A 27763-nucleotide genomic window follows, 5' to 3' on the forward strand; every position below is an offset into this window, starting at 1 on the left:
AAATTTATCCTGGAAACTTGTGTGACTTTTTGTTACAATAGACATGCCTGAAGAGGTAGCAGCTGCATAAGCAAAAAGTCTTTAACTTTCAGTTGTTAAAAAAAGCTGTTAAGAAACAAAATGACTACTTCCAGTGTCATAAAGATACATTTTAGTCAAGAGTTAGGTACAGAATATTCCTGTGTGTTAGCTGAAATGTAAGATTCTAGGCAAAAATGAAGCTCACTGAGCTGTTCATATGCTTCGGTCAGGTCTGGGGTTTGTGCAAAAAGAGTACTGACTCAGTGGAGCTGCAGCTACATTTATGTGAATGATGATGTAGTCTTATGTAACCTGGGCCCTTCTGACCCTCCAAATAGAGAAAAAGCACCATGAATCTGTTTCTTGGTAAGCTGTTGAACTTCTGTGTCTACTGAAATCATTGCAAAACACTTTTGGTCTGTTTTGGTTTTTTCTGTAATCACAAGTGGAAAACTGCATTGAGCCATGTATCTGAATGTTTAAAAGTGCTATAAGCACTCTAAATTTTAAGTATTTTTAGTATTGGTAACTTCTGTATTAGAGTTTTGGAACTTCATCAGTAATTATTTTTTCCAGTCTTTATTGTAGACAGTCGAGCTTATTCTCACTTCTGAAGTAAGACTTGTCATGTTTTCTTTCACTGAAGTTTGCTTTGTCATATACCAAGTCATTTTCTTGACTTTTAGTGACTGTCAACTTGCATACCAGAAGTACAGCACTATATTTACAATGGTTTGTACTGGTTGGGAGTGGATAGGTAGTGTGTTTCTGAACAGACATCTCAGATTTTCATAGGTTGTTAGGAAAGGAATTAAATTATTGTTAACATTGCGAACCATAGGACCAACTTTAGAAGAGTAGCTACCTTAATATAAAGTGATAGCTTTCTTAATCGAGAAGCAATTAATATAAAAATCTATACTGAGGATTAATTTGTTAGATACAGAACAGAAGAACTAGGTGGCAAGGATGTGTGGTTTTGCAATAGCTTTCAGTCTTCTAAAAAAAGAATGAGTTTATACCTGTTAATATAGAGGTACTGCATAGAACTGGGAACCCCAGTTAATTTGGGCAGAGCAGATTTCACTGCTGAGACAAATTAATCTCTTACTGTGAAACGCTTTGTGGGATTTCCTAGTTCTTGATTTTATACTTGTTATCTTTCGATTTCTTGAACTGCTACCTTTTGATTTTTTTGTCCCCAGAATAGAAGGAAAGATTATTTTTTGGTTCAAGTGCTGCCTGCACAGTTCAGTAGCACTTCCTTTTCTTTAAACTTAAGAAGCTTCTCTTGAAATTGGCATTAGTAAGAATGTTGTAGATGGGTTTGTGTTTAGACATGCTGCCTCTGCAAACACAAGAGTCAGGGAGCTCAGGAGAGTCCAAGGTTAGCAGAATGTGTACGAGTGATTTTCCTTTTGCCATAGGTGAGTCTCTTCTATAGATTAGTTGCCTGTTGTTGCGCTATTACCTGTGTCCAAGTTAGTTTTGTGTGTCTTGAACATACCATGCTGACAGTTGAAAACTTAATTCATGGTCTAAATGTTCCAGTGGCTTTCTGCTAGGTGTTAAAACTTTAGTTCAGAAGGGACAGCTGGATTGCCTTAACCACTTAAAATGTATCGTCCCCAGTACCTGATTTGCACAGACTTGGCTAAGATTTCCTGCCTAGATTTTTGAAACTCTGTGTGGAGAAACTTCAGTCTGAAATTGCCACACAATTGTTGTTGGAGGAAACGTTAAAAGAAGCAAACAAAACCCTTCCACAGACTTCCTCTGAAATTGGACACAGTGGAGCTTGAGCTCTGTGAATTTAGCTCCAGCTGATTAACCAGTATTGCTTTGGGAATCTGACTTTGGTGTCTTACATCAGTAAATAAGAAGGAATAAATTTTACTGAGGTAATCAGTAGAGGCAAATAAAGAAGTGAGGATAGTCATTGAGATTCCTTAAGTTGTGTATTTTGTTTTAGTATATGAACAAGTTTGAAAATTCAATGGGATTTAAACTGTTACAATTTGTTCAGTATTATACTGTGTGTCTTTAAGATTTCTGTTGTTTGCATTGTCTTTTATTTTTGGGAAGTATCCCAAATTTAAGGAGCACAACGTTTAGGTAGTGTGGTGCTGATTGCAACTGTATTTTGCTTGTGATAAGAAATGTAAAATCTTAAATAACGTGATAAAGATGTTACCATTAGAACTGAGGTAGAATAGTGGAAGTGAAGAGGAATAAAGACTTAAAAAGAGATTTTCATGTGGGACAGGAGTTGGGTTAAATACAGAGCATTCTTGACAAAGGAGTTCTTTAGAGGATTGTTTTTTCTTCTAAAGGATGGGGAAAAGTTCCAGTGTTTTAAAAGAAAGCAGTAGTACAGAACTTAGAATTTGTATCCAACTCTTAACTATATATGGGACAGTACTACATAGGTACACCTGCATTTCCTCTAAGTCTGTGTTCTGTTTAACTGTGTGTGTTCAGGCTATAACCTGATCTTTAGAAGATTCATTGTAAACCCTCCCTCTACCTTAGAAAAATGTGCATTCACTTCCATTTAAAGGAATTTAAAGGTGTATGCTCCGGAAACAATAAAGCCTCTTACAAGCTGCTTCCCCCCGCCCCTTCTTCCACTTTTTCCATCTGTTTAGAGTGGGTTTTAACTGTTTAGTATTGCCAGGGTCTGCGCTTTTTAATTTGGTAGTTATTGATAACAATATAAGAAGGTAGAGCCTACCAAACTTTTGCCTACCAAACAACAAAGAAGTTGTTCAGCTGTACCGCTGTCATCTTAGCACAGACTAGGGTTGTGTCTGTTTGTGCTTTTATATGGGGAAAAAGTACATGTGCATTTCTTAGAGATAAGATTAATTAATATTTGAATATGAAATACAGGATCATAACACTTTGGAATTAATCCACTGTAGCCACTGTCCAAGTTGCAGATGGTTTAAATTGTCAGTATATGCTCTTCAAAAATCCAGGTTAAACCAGAGCTTCAACAATGTGGTTGACTAAAAACAAATAAACCAAAAAGCCCCAAACTGTGTCTTAATTTTCTTTGTGATCTTAAAAGGAAAGATTAAGGATTTGGGGTTTTTTTTGTTTGGGTTTTCTGTTACTGTTTTATTTTGTTTTTTTAGAAAAAGAAACAAGCCCCAAACAAGCTTTTTCAGGCTTTCAGTTGTGTCAGACCTTGATGCGTCTGCCAAATCTGCCTCTGCTGTTGTCAAGATTGAGTAGCTGGAATAGGCTTTCCAGTTGCTGTTTAATACTTTGTTTTTCATTAATGCTTAACTTCAGTGACTAGCATATGTGACACACCATCAAGGTATTGACCCCCAACAAGGCCTTAACATTTCTAATCCTCTTGAGTACAAGGTTATCTCTAATACTTCCCTGACTTTTCATCTTTCTTGAATGAATTCAGGAGTTTAAGCTTTTCTCTGGACATGTCACAGGTGAAAACGAGAATGTCCGTAACTCTTTCCAAGAGGGAAGATATTGGAATATAAGTGTGAACTTCATGGTTTTAGGAAAAATAGAAGATTAGTCTAGAAGTGTTGATCATTAGCATTTTCTGGCTAAAATGTAACATGTAAATACAGCATTAAAGTTGGAATAACAAGCACTTAAAAGTTTGATTCTCAGAGGTAATTTACTTTTACTTTAAAAAGCAACTAGCAAATGTTTTACTTGAAATTTCTTGATTTTGTGGGAGATAGGGGGCAGGAAGAAGATAAACCTCTATTTTTTTATAGTAACTTTCATGACTTACTGTCTTTTTACTAAATAAGCATGGATTACCTAGCACAGTTACTTTATTTGATCCTTAATTGACTTTAACAAACCCATACCATACCATTTTTTTCCAGAGGAGTTTTTCTGATATCCTTTGGTGTGCTACAGAAGCCTTAGACTAGACTTTACTTCAGCAGGTGTAAACAATTGAGCTTTAATTTAAGTGTTTTTATCTGGAAATAACCTATATTCTCTTCAGGATTGTGTTAAAATGTAGGCTTCATCAGGCCCCCTGCGGTAGTAAAACCTCCTTGAAGGTAGCTGTGCCGAGAACTGTTACATACTGTCTGAGAGAAAATGTTCTTACTAATTCAAACACAGCTGAAACACTTGTTTTAGGAAGTTCTTGGGCTGTTGACAACAACCATGTTCCATTGTTATAAAAGTAAATGTAAGAACTGTAGCTGTTTTTATGTTAGAATTCCCAAAAATGTGTATCTGGCAATTGATTTAATTGGTTGTTTAAAGCTGTTGTTTAGAGAACGGTTTCAAAGCTTGTCTGTGCCCTTGGCCAGCTCTGGTGGTCCTGCAGGAGTTCAAGTCATGGCAGTGTGGTGGTTTGCAAAGGCAGAGCTGCACCTTGCACTGCCAGGGTTGTGTGTACACCAGATCAGGGAAGAGATCTGTTGTTTGGTTGGATTTTATGTGTTGTAATCTTATATGCAAGATAAAAAATGATTTTTAAATTATTAGTTCTTGAATTGGTGAATTATGGCCTTTATAAGCAGATGGAAGAGGCCATTGTCAGCATTGCTGACTTGAGGAGTCAACTTCACAGAATCTGGTTTTGAGTGACACTGAGTCTTTTTTGAAATCTAGTTACAGGCTCTGCCAGGCTTTTACCCACCTTTGTAAGGAAGTCTAATATCTGTTGAATTGGATATGTTTTCTAGCTATGGACGTGTGAAAATTGTAGTCAGACCATCAGGAAATGGTTACACAAAGCTAAAATACTGATTGCTTTATATCAGTGCTTTAAAAACCTGTAACAGTAAACTGAAAAATCTTAAAAGGAAATTTATTTTCTCATATTAGCAGTTGGCAAAAGGGGAGAAATTGTAGTTCAAATTTAACTACTTGCTTTGTGGTATAAGTAAAAATATTCAAGATACCAAAGGATGTTTATATACTGAGACCTTTTGTTTTCTGACTGCTTTTTTTAGTGGAGGCTATGTGGTTGAAGCAACTATTTGTGTTGACATTCCTAAAATTTTTTTAAGAGAAAAAGATGTTTTAGTGGCTTCCTTTGTCCTTAATTTGAATTATTGTTTTATATAATTCATCTGAACAGCTTTTTTAAAAAATGTTTTTATTGATACCTTAAGTCTTGAGGTCTATATGATTTGTTCAGCTGCTATCAAATTCTTCATTAGGTGACTAAAAGCTCATAGCTGAAGGAAACAATATCAAATAATGTTCCCAGACATTGCCTCACTCCCCATGACTACTTGGGGTTGTTTTTTTAATGTACACTTTTTTAGCATATTTTTCCTCATGCGTTGTGGGTTTTTTTGCTAATGAGCAAAGAGGCAGATGTGCTAGAACTTGCTTTGTGAGAAACTTGCATTATGACTGAATTCTTGATTGCAAACAAACTATAGTACTTAAAATCATTTTACAGTGAATTTAACTTGTGGCAAATTATATCATGTTTTGTTGATTCCTATCAATTTTAAGTCTAGATGTTTTTTTTTTAATACTTAGTCTTTGTGGAAATGTATAATGAAATCCTGAGGAGATGATGGCAACAAATTGTGGAAGTAAATGTGAAGTTGTATTGTAGTTTTTTCACATGTAATACATAGTTAGCCTGATAAAAGTATTTCTCATTATGAATGAAAGAAATCTTACATAATACTTGGAAACACAAAGGACTGATATTACAGCAATATGCAGAGAAATGTTATGCCTGCCAAGAGTGGAGCTTTCACTTACTCTGTCAGCTTGACTTTTTGACAGGAGGGGTTCTCTTTCTTCGGACTTAATGAAACTTAAAGAAGCCTAAACTGATGATAAAACTTTTGCCCAAGTAGAATGAAAACAAAAAATCCAGGGAAAAAAAAGTTAATGCATAATGTGAATAAAAAATACCTTTCACCCCAGCCCCCCATGAAGCAAGGCTGTATGTAATATTGCCACCATAGGATGAGCTGATGTGTTTTGTCCAACTCACCAAGTTATGGTAGCCATGAGAGAAGTCAACTTAAAACCAGTGTATGATGCTGATGGGCTCAAAATACACTAAAGCCTCCTTACTTAGGTGAATGTTTTGAGAGTGTGAAGTCAGCTGATGTAAAAGAAAATGACTCATAGCAACTTGTAACCCTGCAATCAGCATTAAGAGTTGGAGAAAGGTAATTCTGTTAGTGTCCTTAATAGCACAGATTTAACCAGATTGATTTGGGAGGTAAATGTTAACACTAGGCTTAACTTTTAATTTTCTTAGTATCTATCTCTTGTCTGTTATTCTGATGAGAAAAAGTAGATTAATTTTTTTTGGTTGGTTTCTGTCAGTAACTTTATTTAATTGCCTTTATTAGTCCCGTTACAACCCAGGGATCACAAACACAGCAACTACAGAAGCATTATGGCATTACCTCACCTATCAGTTTAGCTGCCCCCAAGGAGTTTGACTGCATGCTTACCCAGAAATTAATTGAAACCCTAAAACCTTATGGCGTATTTGAAGAGGAAGAAGAGCTACAACGCAGGTGAGTAAACAGTAACAGTGTTTTTTCCCTATCTTGGGGTACATGTAGTTGACTACTGAACCCCAAGTGTATTTGGGTTCTTTCAAATGCTTTCTTAAAAGCCTATTGCAATTGTAAGCTCTATTTTTCTCACCTTAAGAGGAATACCTCAAAACACAGAAGGGAATTAAAATGACCATAAAATTTTAGAGGCTGGCTTGCATGTTTCCCCCTTCATCATTGTTTTGTGGACCTTATACTTATTAAACTTTCTAGAGGTTTTTTTTTTTATCTCACAGTACTGCTTCTCTCTTTTATTTTAGATGTATGTAAGAATTAAAGTTTTACTTTGAAAATTAGTAGAATTCATATATTTAAAATGTGTGTATGCCTTGCATGCTTGCATTTTTTTTTTTTTGAACCTAAGTCACTTGAATATTTTTAAGGGGGGAATGTAATGGGAATGTTCTAAAAGGGACTTGTTTTCAACATATATATAAAAAGATCTGTAATTAGATCTGCAGTTTTATTGTAGTTGACTTACTGTGTAAGGATGATCAAGGTCCTAAAATACTACTGATTTGATCTAAGTTCATGACATGTGATTCTGCTGTTTTATCAATAGGATTCTAATTTTGGGAAAATTAAATAACTTGGTAAAGGAATGGATACGGGAAATCAGTGAAAGCAAGGTATGGATATATTTTACATGGAATTGCTCATACTGTGATTTTAAGACTGCTCTAGGAAGATAATTCTAAAATATGTTCCTAGTCTAAATGGGATGAACCTTAAATTTGGGGTGGAAAACAAATACCATCTTTGTGTAGCTTCTTTTGTTACCAGGCAGCATTACCCCTTAAAAAAAAGTATAACCTTGTCAAAGAAAGAAACTGATAGATATAACTTGAGTTTTTGTCAAAATTCATGCATATAGTGCTGTAATAATTAGATCTTAAAATGTACTTCTTGCATCTTTATGGTCTGTGATCTTTTTCTTTAATGTGAATCTTGTAATGTTGCTTTTGTAGACTGATAATACTGATAGTATTTTTGACAGGTTAACAGTAACCCCTGTCCCCACACATGTTTTTTTTAATGATTACAGACTTGCAAAAAAGTGGCTTTTTTTTTTTTTAGGAATAAAAGCCTAAATTTTTAAGCAATTTTGCTCTGAGTATATTTGGAATTTATTTATTCTCTACACTTCTGAACAAGATTACAGACAAGAACAGCCCTGCTGTATTAGTCTTGATCCTTGAAAACAGTGAGAATATCATGACTGGTGTAAGATGGGAAGTTATTAAAGTTAATCAATATACATTGCAAAATACAAATTTCGATTTATTTTATCTTCTGCTGTGTAACCATTCATGTAGAGTCTCAGGTTGTAGCACTGTATCCTGTTGTGAAAGGATAACTCTCCTTGCCCACAGTACTGTGGATTCAACAGGTTTTTATTGATGATATAAATCTAGGAACTTCAATAGATGCACCTGAATGATTTGAACATAAATATCTCTCCCAAACACAATTTTTCTTAATATAAAGACTATGTATAGTATGGGTGTCTCTGGAACTAACTGATACTATACAGAGTATTTTTGTGTTGCTCTAAATTGGAATCCATCATGAATTTCTGAGTCAATCTGAAATGCCTGAGTGAAACAGAACGTGTTTGATCTCTGTGAGTTTATAAAGCTGTTGCACCTGAAGTGTAGAATTGGTAGAAAAATTACGAGGTTTGAGGTAGTAATGTGTAATGTAGTTGAGATGCTACAAGTGGTTCCCAAGTGGCAAACATACCTCAGTTTTTTTCTGTAAATACTGAGGTAATTATTTCAGTGGTTAAACAGCATAAATTTTGTCGAATATTTTTTCCTCTTGTTTTAAAGTAAATTGTTTGTGTTGTTACAACTTGTTAAGGTAAAATAACCAATTTTATTTGCTCCGTTTAGAATCTTCCACAGTCTGTAATAGAAAACGTTGGAGGAAAAATTTTTACGTTTGGATCCTATAGATTAGGGGTTCATACAAAAGGTAACATTTACTTTTATAATAAAAATCTGTGTGTTTGAGGTAATGACTGATCTTTCTGGTTTTTTTTAGGTGGTGTTAGATTTCTTTGTTTTCTTGGTCAACCATATGGTCTTCATTATAAATAAAAGAAATATATTCCTATATTATGTTTTTATCATGGATTGAGAAACACACAAAAAAATTGGAAATTATTTAAAAATAGAGGAAGTTGTATATTTAGGTTCTCATGTTTTGTTCTTTGAAAATTACTACAAATGTTCCACAATTGAAACGAGTGTGTGTACGTGTTCAGCATGTTTAATGGCCGTAAAACTTTTTCATTTGACTTAGCATTTCCAGAGAAAAAACATTCCCCATGATGAGAAACAAAATATTCCTGTTTATTTGAAGAAAAAAATAGTTGTCTATTGCTGGCATTCCATGCATGTGAAGTGTTGGGGGTAATTTACTTCTGCTAATTATCCATTTCAGGTGCTGATATAGATGCCCTCTGTGTTGCACCAAGACATGTTGAAAGGAGTGATTTTTTCACATCGTTTTATGAAAAACTAAAACAACAAGAAGAAGTGAAAGATCTGAGGGTATGTGAAATGCCTGGTACAGCTCACTGGCCTGAGGATGCAGAAAAGTCAATAGTGATGCATTAAATAAGTAACTATAACTTTAGTATTAAGGCTTGCAGTGGATTTTTACTTTACCTGCAGCGAAACCTGTCACTAGAGTTTAAATAAATAGAGATTCTTCAAAATTTTCTCTGCTCCCACTTAATAGTGAGACTCATTTAAAAATCTAGATGGCAGAACCATTTCTTAGCACATGTGTTAGTATGGCAAAATTTCTGTTTACCCTCTAGCAGCGTGCATGTACCCATGTGAGTGTTAGCCTGAAAAGGATCAGGACCAAACTCGTGTGTGTTTAATGAAGATTTTATGCTGCTCTCTTGTAATTTCATGCTTATAAACAGTTAAAATGGTTGATATTAACTAAACTTTTTATATTGGCTGTGCATTTGAAAAGGAAAGTTATATTTTTAGTGTCTCATTATTTGATGCTTGTGCAAGATTTTTAGCATGTAAAAATGAGGATTTCCTTTGTCGTAGTGGAAGACAGTAGTATACACAGTATTTTGTTTCTGTTATAGCTAAATGACAAGCCTTACTAGGCTAACTGGTGGGAGCTTTAACCTTTTCAGGATTGGCTCAGTAAATTTTAGGTGCTGAAGTTTCTTTTTTTAGATGAAGATAGTTGCTGACAAGTCTTTGTTTGATTTAGTCCTGCTCTCATAAAATAAATGGAACTGTGTTTGCAACATTCTTCCACTCTTCCTATGGTTGGTAACTACCAGAGTAGTGCAAACATCTGATGATAATACTATATGCAGTGAAACAACTATTTTGAATGCTTTATTATCTGAACACTTCTAGTAATCTTTAAATCCACATGCTGTAATTGAGAGGATTGAGATTTCCATTCAGCTTTGCTGTAAACTCTAACTCCAGGTAATGTAGTTGATTTGGCAGTAAGATATATATGCTGTTCAGTGTAGCTCTGCGGTGATGCAAATAACTCTTAGGTCAGGGAGTCATAATACTTTTAAATCATTCAGGCTAGTTCTAAGAAAGTTTATACATTTCCATCTTTTGGGACACATAGACTTTCTCAATGGTTGCTTTAGGGAGTAAGTTTGAGAGACTTGTGGACTTGGTGTTTTGCTTAGGATTCATCCTGCCAACCAGTAACATTAAGGTAACCTTAAGTATTGTCTCCTCCTTGTTAAGAACTGAAAGACTCTTGGAACAGTTCATAGTATTTCTTATTCAGGGGTAGGCAGTATTCTTTGCTTGTACAAAACCAGTATACTGCAGATCTGTGTTTAGTTTGGATGCTCACTTTGGGAAAATGGTGCTCATAGCTGATGTCAGAGTAAATGTGAAGTCCTAGAGTTTCATCATGGATACTGTTTGTAAAAGTACCTTGTTATTGACCATGTTTAGAAAAGATGCTCAAACTGTGGAAACTGGTGACCTGCAACTCACAGAGTGTTCTTAGTTGGAAGGGACCCACAAGGATCATTGAGTCCAACTCTTCAGCAAATGGCCCATTCAGGGATCAAACCCACCAGCCTTGGTATTACTAGCACTGTGCTCTAACCCACCGAGCTAATCTCAAGTCAGACTCCATGGTTACACAGTTGTTTTCTCATAAAATATTGACTGTAGGAACAGAAATAAGAGGCCTTTTAGACAAAGAATCCTCATATGTTGGCCTTGGAATACTTATGAGATACTTGTGAAGAGTAGAAGATACTTGATCATGTCCTGTATGTAGGGAGAAAGAGGGTTGGACCCTGGGGTAACATTTCAGAGCTGGTTGGTACAGGTTTGGATTATAATGAACATCTTCACAGCTGCAGCACGTAGTAGGTTAGTGCTTACTGCATAAATCCTCAGAAGAAGAGAAAGACGTTGCTGACAAAAATCAAGCTGAAAACAGAAAAGAATTGATATAAGTAGCATTTGGTTATAATTGTTTAGACGTGGTAGCTATTGTATGTAAATGTTCTCTATACTTAAATAAAATACAACTTTTTTTCCCCCCAGGCTGTTGAAGAAGCTTTTGTCCCAGTTATTAAACTTTGTTTTGATGGAATAGAGGTAAAGATCATATTTTAATTTGTTTTGATAGAACATGGTTAAAACTAAGTTTAAGATCTTTATAACTCGTATATTATTTATTAATATGAGTGTTATTTAAGTGACTCAAAGTTCATACCAAAGTCCTTGACATCAGTCCTCAGCTGTGTAGAGATTTAAGACTGAAAGAATTTTTTCTTGATGGACTTAAAACTGTAAGCAGAATATCTCCATGGGTTTTTTTTTTTTTTTGGCACTGCTACCCACTTGTACTGACTAGTTTACTGACCTGTAGAGTACCAGTATTGGCATTATTTAGAGTTAACATTGAATAGAAATTATATTCTTAGTGTGACCTCAGTTTTTTGACTGCTAATGGTTAACTGTCCAAGCATGAAAGATATGCTTCAGTATCTTAGAGGAAGTTGTGGTCTTTAATTAGTTCTCAAAAATGTACTGCTGAAGGCAAACTGGGTGTCCTCTTGTCCTCATCTCTTCACGTGTCTTTAAACACACGACCAAAACAATGGTTTTTGTGCCTGTAAGCGTGATTGATCATCTGTCATAGTGTGCTGAACTTGCTTGACTTGATTTTTTTTTTTTCCTAAGAAAGCAGGAATGGTGCTTTCAAAAGATTCTCTGTTAACGGTTCTCAGACTTATGTAGTCGACTTGTCATCTTTTTTGGGGACAAGACAAAAACATATGGACTATTCATACACACACCGTTCAAACTTGTATTTGAATTACACCAGACAGTAACTGGTGGGTGTAAGAAGGGCACTTTTCAATGGGGAAAGAATTCCCATGCTAATCTTCTGGCAGATGACATGGGGCAGTATTGTATGCAAGATGGGACACTTCCTTCTCTCCCACTGAGTTAAATTTCTGCCTTGCAGTTATAATGGCCACAGGGTACTGGCAATTTTTGTGTTTTGGGAAGATGAACCTTAGCCCTCATCAATCCAACTTTACTTATCTTTTCATCAACATTTTTGTCAGTTGACACTTAGGCAGAGAGGTGTATTCTCCCAGTGAGAGCAATGTGCAGAGAAATGTGATACTGTGCAGTAACCTAACCTGTGATTCTGCTTCTGAGTAAGCCATTTTATTACTGTCCATCCACAGTTGGGTATTAGGAACATTTTTCTGGAGAATCTGTTTTCTGTTTATGTAGCTGATGTATTCATTCTAAATGTCGAAACTTGCCATAATTGTCCTGGTAAGTTTGTTCTTTTTACTGTATGTTTGCTTTCTTTTCCCCCAGCATTCAAGTCCGTACTGTCTCTCCTATAGAAAAAAATGAACTTCAAAATACAAGCCTAAATAGGGGAAAAAGGGGACTGTTTACTCTAAAAGTAGTATCTTGTTCCAGTATAGTAATTTATGATGGGCTTAGGTTTATGACTGAGACTTAACTCACATTGCTGACAGCGCATGAGAGTTGTCTAGTCTTGAATGCTGTCTTATGGCAAGTTACACTCTTTGTATTTATTAGTGTTGCTGGGCCACAATTTCTGATGATTGTAGTTTTGTCAGTATCAAGAGATTTTAACTTAATTTCCCTTTTGCTAGTCCAGACAAAACGTGTCAGGAGCTGTAACTGAGGAAAAGAGTTTAGTTTTGTGGTGATCCTTTCATTAAAACTTTGGAAGTTTTTTACAATGAATTTTATGTTCTTGCTTAAAATAAACAACAACCTTTCTGAATTTTTTCTGTTCTTCATGTTGAATACTGATTGCTTCCCCCTTGTCCCCCTAGTTACATAGGACAGACCATTAATTTCTTTATTTGAAAAATTCCTTTATTGTCAATGAACTTTGAATCTTTAATGCTAGACCTTCTAAAGATCAGAGCAGAACTTCAGATTGAAGTTAATTTTGAACTTGTTTTGTATTGTAGTATTTTTGACTTAAGTAGGAACTTCTGCTTGCAATGCAGATTGTTGAGAAGACCAGCTATAAAGGACTTTGAAATAAGAAATGCATTGAATACTTTAGATATTACTTTTCTGTGAAGTGCTTCATAGTTTATAACAGACAGATGCAAAGTTTTAAGTACCTACAAAAAGGTCTTTAAGGTATCTTCAGCTTCATTTTAACTGAAATAATGTAACTAAACCAGTTTTGTTCTTGATGCAATAGCACTAGGTATTTCATTGTCGTGTAGGTCAAGGGATACCAGTTTATATTTAAAAGCCTCATCTGGTGAAGTGCCCTTGTTGTCTACCAGACAGGCTGCTGATATATGCTTTGTATTGTCATCAACTGACTGATAAAAAGGCAAACTGACTTCTCCACTCTGTGCAGTGTCCTTGTGTTTGGGGCAATATAAAACTCTAGCTCAGAGCTGAATAGTATTTCAGATGTTCTTGGCCTAGAAAAGCTGTTATGGTGTAAAGTATTTTAGAAGTAATAGCAAAGAAATTGGAAATAATTTCAAAATATATACACTTGCTCAACAGCTTGCTGAATTTTCAGACCTTTGTTTTCTGTAATTCGATATGTAGACTCCTCATAGATACTGGTCCTGTATAGAGGCAACTACTTATGTGTGTGCTTTACAGGGATAGATGGGAAGTGTCTCCAACGTTTTCTGTAATTCAGTGATAATTTTCATAGAATCATAGAACATGCAGATTTGTAAGGGACCCATAAAGATTATCGAGTCCAGCTCGTGGCCCTGCACAGAATACCCCAAGAATCACACCATGTGCTTGAGAATGTTGTCCAAATGCTTCTTGGATTCTGTGAGGCTTGGGGCCCTGTGGGGTCTGTTCCAGTGCCCAACCATTCTCTGGGTGAAGAACCTTTTCCTGATAGCCAGCTTAATCCCATGACTCAGCTTCATGCCATTTGCTTAAGTCTCCCATGACTCAGCTTCGTGCCATTTCCTTAGGTCCTGTCACTGGTCATGAGAGTGAAAAGATCTGTACCCGCCCTCCCCTTCCCCTCATGAGGATGTTGAAATCTGCAGTGAGGTCACCCCTCAGTCTTCTCTAGAATTCTTCTCTGGAATATTTGAGAATATTTAGGTTAAAACTAGGGTTATGTTTTCAAGACTTGCTCTGATGTGGTAGAATTTTATATTCTGGACCTACAAGTGGCGCTTGTCCCCAAAGGATTTTTATTTACATAAAACCAGTCAATATAGTTTTTGTTTGTCCTGGTTCTATATAAATCTTAATGTGTATGTTATCCCCTTGGAAAAGGAGCCAAAAGATAGATGAAGCATCTGAAAGTGTTTCTTTTAATGTCTGTGAAGGGTATTAGCATGTATTATTTAAAGGGATTCTTTGTACTAGGAAGACTACTGTTGTTATTAGTAAACTTGATGAAAATGAGTTACAGAATTGATTCTACAGAACAAAGAACAGTTTTCTAATGTCTTGTCTCTTTTGGTTTTTTTAAGATTGATATTTTGTTTGCAAGATTAGCACTGCAAACTATTCCTGAAGACTTAGACCTACGAGACGACAGCCTACTTAAAAATTTAGACATTAGATGCATACGAAGTCTTAATGGTACGTGTATATGGTTTTGTGTATCAAATTCTTGTCTAAACTTAAAATAAGTAACCTAAGTTCTTTGATACAGTAGTTATGGACTTGACTGAAAATAAGTAGCTTCGTATAAAATTGTAGACAGTTTTATGTATCTATTTGGAGAGAAGACTGTTTATATTTTTTAAATTTTATTTGGTTATTAAATGGTTCTAGAAATTAAAGGGAGTTGTAAGACTTTTGTATAGAGCACTACCTATTTCTGTAAATAGAGATATTTGATTTTTAATTTGTATGTGTTTTATTGTGCATAAACATACATGAAATGTCATCGGTGATGAATTGGACATATCAAAATGCTTGTCAGTTTGAGGTCAGCTTATACTGTAGTAGCAGAAAGTCAAGTAGCAGTCCAAAACTGCTGTTACACACACATGAATTGTCTACCTGAGTGCTGCTGCAAAAATCAAAAAAACTCAAATGAAAATATGTTAAGCTTTCTAATTCAAAATAAAAGATCTGAATATGAAATGAGTTTCCAGCATGCTGATCTAAAAAGTTTGATAGCTTTGGAGGTGAAGGAGGATAAGCAAGCAAAAAACTTTGGAGGCAGCAGTCGAAATGGATTCTTTCTTTTGCAGGTTGCCGGGTAACCGATGAAATTCTGCATCTAGTACCAAACATTGACAACTTCAGGTTGACACTGAGAGCTATCAAACTGTGGGCAAAACGTAAGCAGTTTTATTCCAAAATTTGTGGCGTTTTCATTACCTCTTATTGGTTACTGATATCTCTCCTTTTATCTCTTCCCTTCTCAATCCACAGGCCACAACATCTATTCCAATATACTAGGTTTCCTTGGCGGTGTTTCCTGGGCTATGCTAGTAGCAAGAACTTGCCAGCTTTATCCAAATGCAATAGCATCAACTCTTGTACATAAATTTTTCTTGGTATTTTCTAAATGGTATGTTTTTTTTTTTTGTTTTGTTTTAATTTAGATTAAACTAAAATAAAATTGTTTGTAGACACTAAATTTTAGTCCTGTTTTTATGGTACTATTTTTAGCTGTTACCAGGTTAAGACCATAGTTAGAAGCATTGTTCTTGCCACTAGAAAGTTTTTCATTTAAGATTTTCAGTAAGTCATCCAACATGTCTTGTTCTTAAAAATCCAAACCAAACCCACCCAGTTCTTAATTAAAATTTTCTCAAGTATTTGTTAAAACTCACTTTAATCTACAGGTAAAATCCTTAATATAGTTCAGAACAATAGCCAAGACCCCAAAGTTTAAAATCTCTTAACATTTGGATAACTGGGTAAATTGATAAAGGATGTATTCCAAGTATCTGGTTTAGGAACGTAGCTGAAATGCAGTTTAGGAGGAGCAGTGGCAAAAATGTGGTTTTTTAATCTTGTCAGTGTGGAGTGGCAGGTGTTCCAGAATTACATACAGTTTCATACTCTTGAGCCAATTACCTCAGAAAGATCTTTTGAATAACTCTGATGGGAACATTCTAAATAAATTTAGAATAAATGAGACAGAAGTGAACTCTGCAGATTACAAGCGAATACTGTTTTCCTATATTCTTCATGAGACACTGTGATGTGTCCCAAGGTGTTATACCAAGGTGTTGCTTTACTTCAAGTATAGTGTTTTTTCTTATTAATGTGAAGATAATTTGCACACTTGCACTGTCTTGAATTCATAGGCTTTATAGCCTCCTTGAGGTATGTAGTGTTAAGTAATATTTTTCCCCACATTAAGTAGTAGAGGGTAGTGGGTTGCAGTCCTTTTAATGTTTCTTCTACTTCTGTCCATTTTATACCTGCGTACCATAGGAGCATTAATGTACAAATTCCAAGAAAATAACTGACTAGTACTCTTTATAGGAAGATAGCTTTATTCAGGGGGGTAAGACAACTTGAAGAACACAAGTTATTTTTAGTGTTTCATTCAACATAGTTTCTTTTTGTCTTGATTATAATTTTGTTTTAATACATATGGTTTGTAATGATGCTATTGTAAATGTGCTGGCTGTTTGTTTTGTAGTTTGTCCATGAAACAGCTAGCTTGAAGATGGAGCCAATGTCAGTCTTCACAGAGCAATTTCTCTTTGATTGGTATATTTTAGGAAGAATTTAGAGGAGTTTAACTTAGTTACCTAAACCAGTAGCTATAAACTACAGAAAATTCATTGCTCTGCTGCCCTGGAGAAGCTAATAGCTGCTGTATTGTAGTTCAGCAGTACAGCTTATTTAAACAACCCCTGTTAGACCAGCCTAGTCTTGAGGAAATGGTGCTTTATGTTGAGAGGGGAGTTAAGAAGGATCGCATTCAAAAGTATTGTTTGTTGAACATACATCGTTGTATCCAATAGTCTTATTCAGTGCTACAATCTTTTTGAACAGGGAATGGCCAAATCCAGTGCTATTGAAACAGCCAGAAGAATGCAATCTTAATTTGCCTGTATGGGACCCAAGGGTTAGTGTGTTATTTTTTCCCCTCTAAGTCACACTGTACAATGCATTCGGTTGCTTACAGAATCCTAGGTGAACTTCATTTGGATTTATTAATGTTGTGGTGGTATATCTTCTTTGAAAGTAACATCCAGTTCTCCTGAATACAGAACAAAGTTTACCCTAATTTTCTGAACTGACCACTTGAAGCACACTTGCTGAACAATATACTGTTTACTCCCAACTTTTGCAATAAGTAATCTTAATTAAAATTAGGCATAGTTAGATATATGCCTTAAATCAATGCATTTTTAAAAAATTGCTAGTCTTAAAATGGTTTGCTTATGACTTTAAACCTGTTACTTTTGCAAGTATCTTGAATTCACTTTAGTGCAACAGTCACACCTGAATAGGTTTGGTTCCATATAGTTGTAGCAGTTTGTCTTTTCATCTTGCACCAAAGAAGATCGTAACCTGAAGTCTTTTAGTTGCTTGGTATATTGTTTATAGTATTTGATCTCCATCTTTGTAGCATTTACACTAAAGACATTGAGCATTAATGCCCTTCAGGCAGTCAATAAAACAGCTTGCAGCAGATGCACAGCTCACATTCTGAGGTTTCAGGAGGGCGTAGCATGAGTGTGTTCAATGCTGTTTTGACAATCGTAGAATAGTTGGTGTTCATCTAATCTTTTTTTTGGTGACTGGTGTAAGCATCAGAGGTTGAGTTGTATGCCCCTTTGTACTTCAAATCTGTTTTTTGCTGGTTGACAAAAGTTCACATTTAAATTCATGAGACAGTTGAAAACTTGTTCTTGAGTCTGTTACTCCTGAGATAAGGGGTTTGAGGTCAGTGTGTGACCGGAACTGTCTGTGTTGTAGTAACTAATGAAAGTGGGCTAAATTAATGGTGGCTTTATCTTTTATTTACCTTCTACAAGATTGCTACCCTAATGATATTTTTAATGTATTTTTTGTGTGTATGTTGTGTCTCTTTCTTTGTTACTCTGTGTGCTGTTTAATAAAAGATATGTTAATGCAAGTGATGCTTCTGTCAGGTTGCCTAGAGCCTCTTTTCTTAAACTGGCTCTTAATTTTCAGTAGTATTGCAGAAATAAAGTATAAAATACCTTTTGCAAGGTCTGAAGACAGTCATTCTGCAGAAGGTGCTCATATGGTGATTAAGTATCCTTGGTTTCATGAGATCACAAGCTAATTTCTGTTGAAGAGGGAAATTGTTCTGTTCAGGACTCTGAAAAGCCTGCAACTTGATGTGCTGACAGGTTACTGCCCTCCCACATCACTGTTGGTTCAGAATAAGGTCTTTTGTGAATGCATTTTCCTTGTTTTCTAAACTTTCTCTGAACTCTTGCTTTGCAAACTAAGGTCTTTTAGAACTTAAGGCTTGGTTGTAGTGAAGGGAAAAATCCAAATTTGTTAACTGCTATTTATGCTTGAAGAAAACTGATTGGCTGTTGTTATATGTAGGTAAACCCCAGTGATAGGTACCATCTTATGCCTATAATTACACCAGCATACCCACAGCAGAACTCCACGTACAATGTGTCCGTTTCCACACGGATGGTCATGGTTGAGGAATTTAAGCAAGGTGAGTATTACCTTATGCTCTCTATATGTTTTAAGACAGATTTAAAATAGTTTCATTGTGGGTGTGCTCTGCGAGGGGGGAGGTGGGTGGATGTTAAATAACTTATTGACATGATACTCTTATTTCCAGGGAAGGAGAGCTTGTCTGTCAGGCTTAACAATGTTTAAAGCTGCAAATTTAGTAGATACTTCTATAGATCTGTCCTTCACTCTTAGAAACGGAGGGTAATTAAATAGAATGCCTTGTGCTCTGAAAATTACAACTAATCAGAAAAAAACCTTTATTTTACTGGCTGTTGGGCCACGTGGATGATAACCATAGTGGTTCCAGTTTATGCCTGTTTTTAGGCCTAATATAAGAAATTATACTTGCTCTAAGATGAGTCCTCTGGATTTATCCTGGTAATGTACTTGAATAATTATAGCAGATAAGAGAAGATGTTATCAAAGAAAGGAGTAGATCAGGAGTTCTCTCAGCCAGAGCAGTACCTTACTGTCTCACTGTTTCTTTGCCCTGTACAATGCCTTGCCCAACAGGTGATTCAGATAATGTAAAGAAAAAGGTGTCTGTTCTTTAAACTAAGTAGTTACTGTGGCATATGCGAAAGGCTAAATTGGGCTGTTACACTGCAGAACAAAAATATGTGAAATTAGCAGTTTAAATTAATATACGTTTCTTATACAGACCTTATGGAGGTCTTTTTAATCACATGATTTGTATAACTAATGACCACTCAAAGTATGACTGGACTGTAAAGCTCGTTGATAAATTACTGTGAATTTGAAGGAAGGAAATAAATCATAGTAACCTTTGCCAAGTTAATAAACTGTCTTTACTCTGGGTACTAAAATGTATTTAAAAAAAAGTTTAAATTTTTCTTTTTTTTTTTTTTTTTTTTTGATAATTTAGGTCTTGCTATCACAGATGAAATTTTGCTGAGTAAGGCAGAGTGGTCCAAACTTTTTGAAGCTCCAAACTTCTTTCAGAAGTACAAGTATGTATTTTATGGCATGGCAGAATATTTTAAGTTTATCAGTTGAAATACCTAATAATGCACTGTAGCCCAGGATCTTAAATATAATATAAATATAGTACATGTCCAAAACGTGTTTTGTTAGGATTTTTCTATAAAGTGAGAGAGTAAATGTGCTACTGTCCTTTCTTTTAGAAAGTGAATAATTTCCTCAGGTACTTTTTCGTGTCTTAAGCATGTATTTCAGGAACCTACTAGTCCTTGACCAGATATTTAGAATATCAGCAGTTAACTAAGCAATTGGTATGCTACCAGTAAAATTGAAGATGTATCAGCTGGTTTGACTAACACAAATGTTCTTGAGTGCTGTCAGTAAGCATTCTGAAAATGGGTCTTACCTCACAGGAAAAAAGATATTAAAAGAACTTCTTTTGAAGGTCAATATTTAAGATGAATAAATACGTGAAACTATGTTTTCTTCTGTCATTATAGTCAACAGTTCACTCTGATAATAAAATATATTTTTGCAGTTGTGTTGACTAACTACCAGATGTACTAGTAGTTATTACTAGGGTTTTTTTTCATTAAAGCTTAAGGCTTTTGAATATTTATTAATTCTTTTCACACCTAGCTTTTCTGATTTTGGAATGTCTCTAAGGGAAATCATGAAGTTCACACTTCACATTTTTAGGGTTTCTAGTTATATGCTTGTGGGGCAGAAGCTTGTTAAATGTATATGGACTTGCTGAAAGTTGTATTTTTACAATAAATATGGATTATTAAAATCTGGACTACATCTTCTTTGCCCTCAGTTGAAATTGGAGACCCATTTTTCTTGAATCAAGATCAAATATATTTTACACTTGTTTGTGTTGGGTGGTTGGTTGGTTTTGTACTAATCTAAAAAAGATTGAAATATACAGTTCCCCCATTAAAAGAGACTGATGACCTTCATAATGTGTCTGTGTTTTGTTTCTATACCTTTTGCATGATAAAAACTTTAAAACATTTGGATGGCTTTTATGTTGATCTTTGGAGTTTAAGTTTGAAAACACATAAAAGAGCACTGTTAAGTTATATTCTGTTTTGAAGTAAAAATAATCTGCAGACAGATCAGTTTCTGCTGAAGAGTTTGCTAAAAAGTTCCCTAGCACCTTTTCTTTGTTTCTTTCAAGTCTAGGAAAAAATAGGAAGCATTTAACTTCATTTGAAATAATCTCTATTTTAATAGGTTTTTTGTGTACCAGCTTTAGCCATTTTACCAGTTTTAGCAATAAAAGCTTCTCTTGCTCAACATTATATATCCAGGTTTTCTATTTTGCACAAAATGTCTTTGGTCTAATTTTTTTTTAACTGTGGAATGGTATTGTGGAGCCTGCTTTAACTTAAATTGCTGAAGATTTTGTATTTTCCCGTAGTAGGTTAATTTTAAAGCGTTAGTCAATAACCTTTACAAAATAAATCTTTATATTCAGTCATCTGTATGCAGCAAATGTGGCTTTCTTGGTCAGATCTCCATCTGAAAGCTGGATGTTTTGAATTTTTTCTCCCTTCTTCACACTCTTCTCCTGTTTAAATTGTAGATGCCTTGGCATGTTCTGCTGAAATTCTTAGCAGTGTATAGCGCTCTGCCAGATAAGAACATCTGATCCTTTCTCTGAGACAGACATTTCATCTCTGAAAGCATAGCTTCGATAATCTGTATCACTCTCAATGGCAATTAGTTGCTAAACATCTATTTTTCCTGAACACTTTTAACTTGCTATCTGTGTTTAAAATAAACTTTGATGATCTGTGACTATGGAAAACTGGGGGCTATTGCATACTTGCGTGGTAGGAACAGATTAGAAATTGGGAAAATGAGGAAATCTGCTTTTAGTTATTTCTTCGTATTTTTTAAACATCAGCAATTACTTGGAGTTAAGGAGTTCCAACATGTATTATCTGCTGTTCATGTAGGTTTAAACTTTTCAGATTAAGGGAAAAGCAACAAAGAACATACACTTGTTAGATACGGTGTTTTACACTTTTGGGAAGTGACCAGAATAATTTCAAATGGATATGAGTATCAAGTGTTGTGTGAGAATGAAATGGTTATAGCTTAGGACCAAGAGGGCAGTGTGGTTTTGAGAGAAATAGTGCTCATTAAATGAGCTGTAGTGTGTTCTTTCTCTGTAATAAGTAGAATATAACTATACCTTTAAAAAGGTTTGTTTGAACACTTGACTTTATAGGACTTCAAAGTACTGTATAAAGTATAATTCCTGGACAGATAATAAAGAAAAACTGAAATGAACATGTTCAGGTGTTCTCAGTTGTTTGTTGGGTTCCCCCCCAGGGAGTTGTATGACTTAAATAATTTTTTGTGATTTTTTAAATGAAATACTTGTGTTAATAGTGTGTTACAATTCCATACTATCTACATTGGATTATATTTATAAAAACAATGCTGAAAGGGAGACAGTGGGAAACACCATCAATTTCTAAAAAAAAAAAAAAAAAAAAAAAGACGGAACAAAAAAACAAACAAAAAAAAACTACCTGAGAGCCCAAACAAACAAAAAACCCCAAACCCATATACTTCAAAATAATACCCAACATCTGAAAGTCACCACTGAGAGGTAGAAAGTTAACCTAAGACCTTTATAATGCAGTGATAGATACTTGGGAATTAGACATATGCTTTGTGATAACAATACAAATGAGGAAGAGATAACAAGTCTTATCTTTGCGAAATTTAGCAGTGATACCTTGGACTCTTCAAACTACGTGTATCTTAATTTTTAACAACTCATGCTATTTTATTTTTACTAAAAATGGCAGTAGAAAATTTCCATTGAATAATTCCTTCTCAGCACTAACAGGTGGGGATGGTGGGGGAAATGGGGAGAAATTGCATCTTTTTTATTTTTTCAGCTAGCACTATTTGAGTAAAAATAGTTAACCGTTACTTATTTTTTCATAAATAAGGCTTAGTGGTTTTTTTCTGGGTACCTACTAACTGGTTGAGACTTTCAGACATAGCCAAATTAATATTTTTTTAAATGGTTCTTCAGAATTTTGTTTCAGAGAACTGCTTTTAATAAGTAACTGGAAAATTGGTTTCTTCGAATACTTGCAGATTTGAGATTTATCTGTTCCGGTTTGTACCAGGTTAAAAACAATAAAAAGCTTAAATGTCCTTCCTACTAAATTAAAGATTCTGCAAGTGTTCTATGTATGATGTAGGAATCTTATGGAGGGTCTCCTACTCCTTAAAATAAATCAGTAGTAGAAACTAGTAGCTTCTCATACAGAATTTGAGTAAAGGGACCCTTACTCTCTTTTTCCATAACTTTTTATTATGGAGCATTTAATACTGACAAAATGCAAAAAAGGAAGAGGACATTTTATCTTCATATTGCTCAGAACAGGGCAAAAGTTTCTCCAAATGTCTCTTCCATTTCTCCTTTTACTGCAGTCTGTGACTGAATCTGGAGAACTGTAGTTTTTAGCAGGGTTTTGTCTCTTGCCACCTAAAGATAAGTACAGAAACATGTAGCTGTTGATTGGGATTTTCTGTTGTGATTTGAAGGCCTGTAATAGCATCAGAGGACTCTGCACTATAGTTTTTGACTGCCATTGACCTTGCTTTCCTTTCCATGAGAGGTGTATGTACTAGGGTCTAGTCCCTTACTTTACTACTGTTCTTTAAATCCTGCTCTGAACGTGCCTAAACGTGCTGTGTCAGTATAGAGTGCTGCATTGGATGACTTAGGTTGTTAAAGACTTCCCAGCTAAGCTTCTGAAAAACCTGTCTGTAGGCATGTAAGGTTCCCTCATCTCCCTCGTTACAAACTCAAGTTAAAAGTAATGGTCTCCCATTCCACTGTCCTTGGGCTTCTTTGTTTAAAATACCATTATTGCTTTGTTTCTTTGAAATCTACTTACAGTGGGTATACACTCATTATCCTGGAATATAGTTGAGAGCTTAAGAATTATCATCAGAGGAAACATTCCTTATGAAGTTTCAGATAAGTGTCTTCAGACAATTCTCAAATGTCGATAAAATTTTTTTTAAACCACATTTCATGGTGTTATTTTTGACTTTGGTTAGCACATATGCATTTGTTTAGTCTTTTAACTCTTCAGAAATAATGTTACAACTAAGACAACTGACATGTATAGGTAGTTGTGAACAACTGTTCTTTTCTTGACTCATAGTCAGTTAAATTCCTGATCTCATTAGGTATTGAAATATCGGTAATGTTCTTCAACCAGTGCTGCATTCCTAACCTTGCATTAAGGTTACTGGTAATACAGTGTAGTTGCAAATGGCCCTAAACTCGGAAATGTTTTGATAAGTCTGTTAGTCACACACTTGGGACATAGCCCTGTTTTCTACCTAGCAATGCTTAATTTAATGCAGGGTATATACATAAGATAATAATTATATTTTTCAATAGAATTTACTGCAATTTAATATTAAGGTTTGAATGTCTAGTTTTAGAAAGATATATAGAATAGCATATTGTCTTTATCTCCAAAGGCATTATATTGTACTTCTAGCAAGTGCACCGACAGAAAAACAGCGACTAGAATGGTGAGTATAATCCTTGCTACTTAAAAAAACCCGCCCACCAAACAACAAAAACACCACTTCTTCCCTCCCACTGACCTGGGATACAAGGGATATCTTATGCATAGAGTGTCTTCATAGTGAAACAAAGTGGAGCTTCAGTGTTTCAAAATTAAATGGAGTGTAAAGTTCTGAAAAAGACAGTAGGAATGAAAAACCAGGAATTGAAGGCTTTTGCTTAAATTTTTGTTTAACAGCCATGTCACGTGTATTTCATGAATGCCTAGTGTGCTTTTTTTATAAGCAGTGTGAGGAGATACGTTTTCAATCACTTGAAATGCTGTTTCTCAAAACAGAAGTTCCCCTTACTCATGTTTCTGCTGCCTTTTATTAGTGAAATTTTAAGATCAGCAGGTATTGGGAATTTTTTTCTACTCTAAAATTCATCTGAAGCCAAAAGAATATTGGATAAATATGTAGTAGTTTCTTGCTGACTGCCCTTTACTTGATGCATAATGTGTTGCTATTTAATTCCATTTGTAAAACTAGGCCATAGAGAGAGCTGCAGGGCATTCTTAAACTTCTCTTGCATCAGTTTTTGTAACACCTTCACTGGGTTTATTGATGTGAATTAATCTGACATATGTACTAGTTCATTAGTAGTCTCAAATATAAGTATAATGAGAATGTTGAGGATTTTATCCTGATACATGATATTGGATATCCTATTATTCCCTATTAATGAAATCTTGCTAATGAATGACATTTATACAGGGTGGGCTTGGTGGAATCAAAAATCCGTATTCTAGTTGGAAACCTGGAGAAGAATGAATTCATTACACTGGCTCATGTGAATCCACAGTCATTCCCAGCACCCAAGGAGAATCCTGACAAGTAAGCAAAGCCATTTTTTCATGTAATAGGGAGGAGCTAACTTAAATACAAATTAATTAAAAAATTAATCTTTAGAACTTTAAAAGTTAATTTTTAATGACAGCATCTAAAGGCAAACAGTCTTAAGGTCTTCTCAAGTACCATTTGAGGAATTAGCTCTTCTGTAAAAGAATGTTTCTAAACAAAAAAATAGCTAATAGCTGTATTAATTGCATAATTTCTTACCAATAACCTGTATGAGTTACTGCTGTTTATCTGATGCTGTTTTAATTACGAGGCAGCTCTGAGAATTGAGCAGAACATAGGCACTGCAGAACCAAACTCTTGAGTAACTAAGTATATTTAATGTTACAAAATTTAGCAGTTGAGATGCGTATAATTGAAATCATAATGACTGATGAAAGAATTTGTCAGGAAACAGTGAAGATAATATTCAGATTGTTCAGGATTTTAAATGTTTTTTGACTCCTTCCCCACTCTGCCACCCTCTCCTCCCTCACTCAAAGCGGCAATTGCAGATGTGTGGGGGCAAATTCTCTTTAAGAATTTATTTTATTTCTAGGTGGTGGTGTAATTAATTTGTAAAGAATCATATTTTTGTGTGAAGTGTGAGAATGGGGAAGAGATTTGTCTTTGTTGGAATATGTGAAAAGCCTTCTTTGCCTTTTCCATGCGTCAACTGCTTCAAGTGACAGGATGGTGCTGCCTTTTTTTTTTTTTTTAGAAGTTACATACATAAATTACATGCAAGTTCCAAGTGAAATTGAACAAAAGCAGGCAGTACCTTCTCAGCACCATTTTAGTGGGTAAATGCAGCTACAACTGCCTGCATAATCCCAGGCTCTGGTTAGCTCTTGTTTCAGAGGAGAGGTCATCTTCCCAGTGTATACTAAGTACGTTCTTTCACCTTCCAATGTGAAGGGGAATTTGTGGGCAGTTACAGCTAAGAAATTTAAGCAATGAAGACACATTTAGGTGGCAAAATGAAAGTTGCTTAGTTGGGGAGTAGATTCTAATTACTTGAAGATCTCTTTATAGTTGCAGTGACTGGTTGTAGCTACAGGAGAGAATCTATACAGGAGCACAGTTGAAGTATATTGACGATGATCTTAGTTCATTTGCTGGGGATAAATATTACCGTTTCAAGACTTTTTTTATATCATGAATGAAAAGGGCATGTTGTTGAATCAGTTTTGGGTTTTGTGTTTTTATGGCTAGCTTCCCATTGCTAGTGGAGCTAAAATGTACAGCTGTTGTCTCTTGCAGCAGATATGTTATTAAATTACTTAATTCTGTTAGTATTACATGACTGTTTTATATAAAATTTTCCAGGGAAGAATACCGTACAATGTGGGTGATTGGATTGGTGTTTAAGAAAACTGAAAATTCTGAAAATTTAAGTGTCGATCTTACCTACGACATTCAGTCTTTCACAGACACAGGTGAGTTTTGTTTTCTAGATGTTCTGATGTTGATAAACTTGAAGTTACTGTCTTTGTTCAAAATGTATAGTCTTTATTCGAAATGTTCACAATAGTAGTAGAATGGTATCTAGACATAGAGTAGAAAGATTCAGCTAAAGAGTTTAGGGTATTATTTAAGAAACTTATTTTCAATGAGTTTTAATGCTCCTAGACACTTCAGACTAACCATTTTCTGTTTGTTTTCATTAAAAGTGACAAATTTTGCACCCATCTTCAGATCTCACTAGAAGTGGTACATTATTTTGTAATCTTTATTGAACAAAGTAGTTAGCATATGTGAACTAGCAAGCATAACCTCAATTTTTGAGTATAATTTTAAATATTTTTGTAAATTTATCAGCTTAATTTATCAGTGGATTAACAAAACATCTTTAATTCCATGACATTTTATGCTAGATAATTGATTCAGTAACTTTTACTTTCATGCCCAACAGTCAGTGCAAAAAAGCTTTTTGATTTTTCTGTTGTTTACTTTTTGATTCACAAAGATAACTTGGAATACACATAAGAAGTTTGTAAGCAAAGAATCGGTAACAACTGGAGAATGTGACTCTTCGGGTGTAAGGAACAATAGCTTTGGCAGGTTTATCTAATAAACGATAGATATATCCTAATTTTTGAGAATTTAGAGAAGGCATAATACCTTGGCTGCTGCTTTGAAGGAGTAAAAGAAGTCAGAAGTTAGTTTCTCAGGTCTTTTATTGTTTTTAAACAGGCATTTCAATCATATGCTTGTCAGAGATTTTTGATATGAAAAGACTAAACTTACTTTTGTAATTTTGAATGGGATTTCCTTGCACTGCATTCCTGAAGTTTGTCTAAATATATGCAGTTTTAAATGGAGTAGCATTTCATCAAAATCATTGTAGACTGATGCTTCAATTTGTAAATACTCTCCCTGAAATAACAATCCAGTAAAAAATTTCTGTTTGTCTTGGTGGGGTTTTTTATAATCTGAAATTAATGTGGATCTGTCTTTACTGTTTTTAATTTATCCTAAAGACTTCTTTGCCCTGTCTTTTGGATTGAACCCCAAGATTTTATTAAAACTAACAAAGCATTTTCAAGGATAAAATTAGGGAATAGGTTGTTTTTGAGTGAGAAC

The 27763-nt window shown here is 34.9% G+C and overlaps 1 protein-coding gene across 4 annotated transcripts in view; it reads left to right on the forward strand.

Moving 5' to 3' along the window:
* The window catches only part of PAPOLA (poly(A) polymerase alpha), a 42520-nt gene that overhangs the window by 2628 nt on the left and 12129 nt on the right, over positions 1 to 27763 (forward strand). For all 4 annotated transcript variants that reach the window (XM_027882590.1, XM_027882587.1, XM_027882588.1 and 1 more), the window contains exons 2-15: positions 6360 to 6530; positions 7135 to 7201; positions 8468 to 8549; positions 9021 to 9130; positions 11150 to 11203; positions 14593 to 14704; positions 15325 to 15414; positions 15509 to 15647; positions 17093 to 17165; positions 18629 to 18749; positions 19659 to 19743; positions 24251 to 24304; positions 25055 to 25174; positions 26507 to 26616. In XM_027882590.1, coding sequence (XP_027738391.1) covers positions 6360 to 6530; positions 7135 to 7201; positions 8468 to 8549; positions 9021 to 9130; positions 11150 to 11203; positions 14593 to 14704; positions 15325 to 15414; positions 15509 to 15647; positions 17093 to 17165; positions 18629 to 18749; positions 19659 to 19743; positions 24251 to 24304; positions 25055 to 25174; positions 26507 to 26616 — 1388 coding nt within the window. The remainder of the gene's footprint in view (positions 1 to 6359; positions 6531 to 7134; positions 7202 to 8467; positions 8550 to 9020; positions 9131 to 11149; positions 11204 to 14592; positions 14705 to 15324; positions 15415 to 15508; positions 15648 to 17092; positions 17166 to 18628; positions 18750 to 19658; positions 19744 to 24250; positions 24305 to 25054; positions 25175 to 26506; positions 26617 to 27763) is intronic.

The sequence above is a fragment of the Empidonax traillii genome, unplaced genomic scaffold, assembly GCF_003031625.1.
Source record: "Empidonax traillii isolate 1590-97213 ecotype Southwest subspecies unplaced genomic scaffold, ASM303162v1 scaffold107:size1083646, whole genome shotgun sequence".
Lineage (NCBI taxonomy): Eukaryota > Metazoa > Chordata > Aves > Passeriformes > Tyrannidae > Empidonax > Empidonax traillii.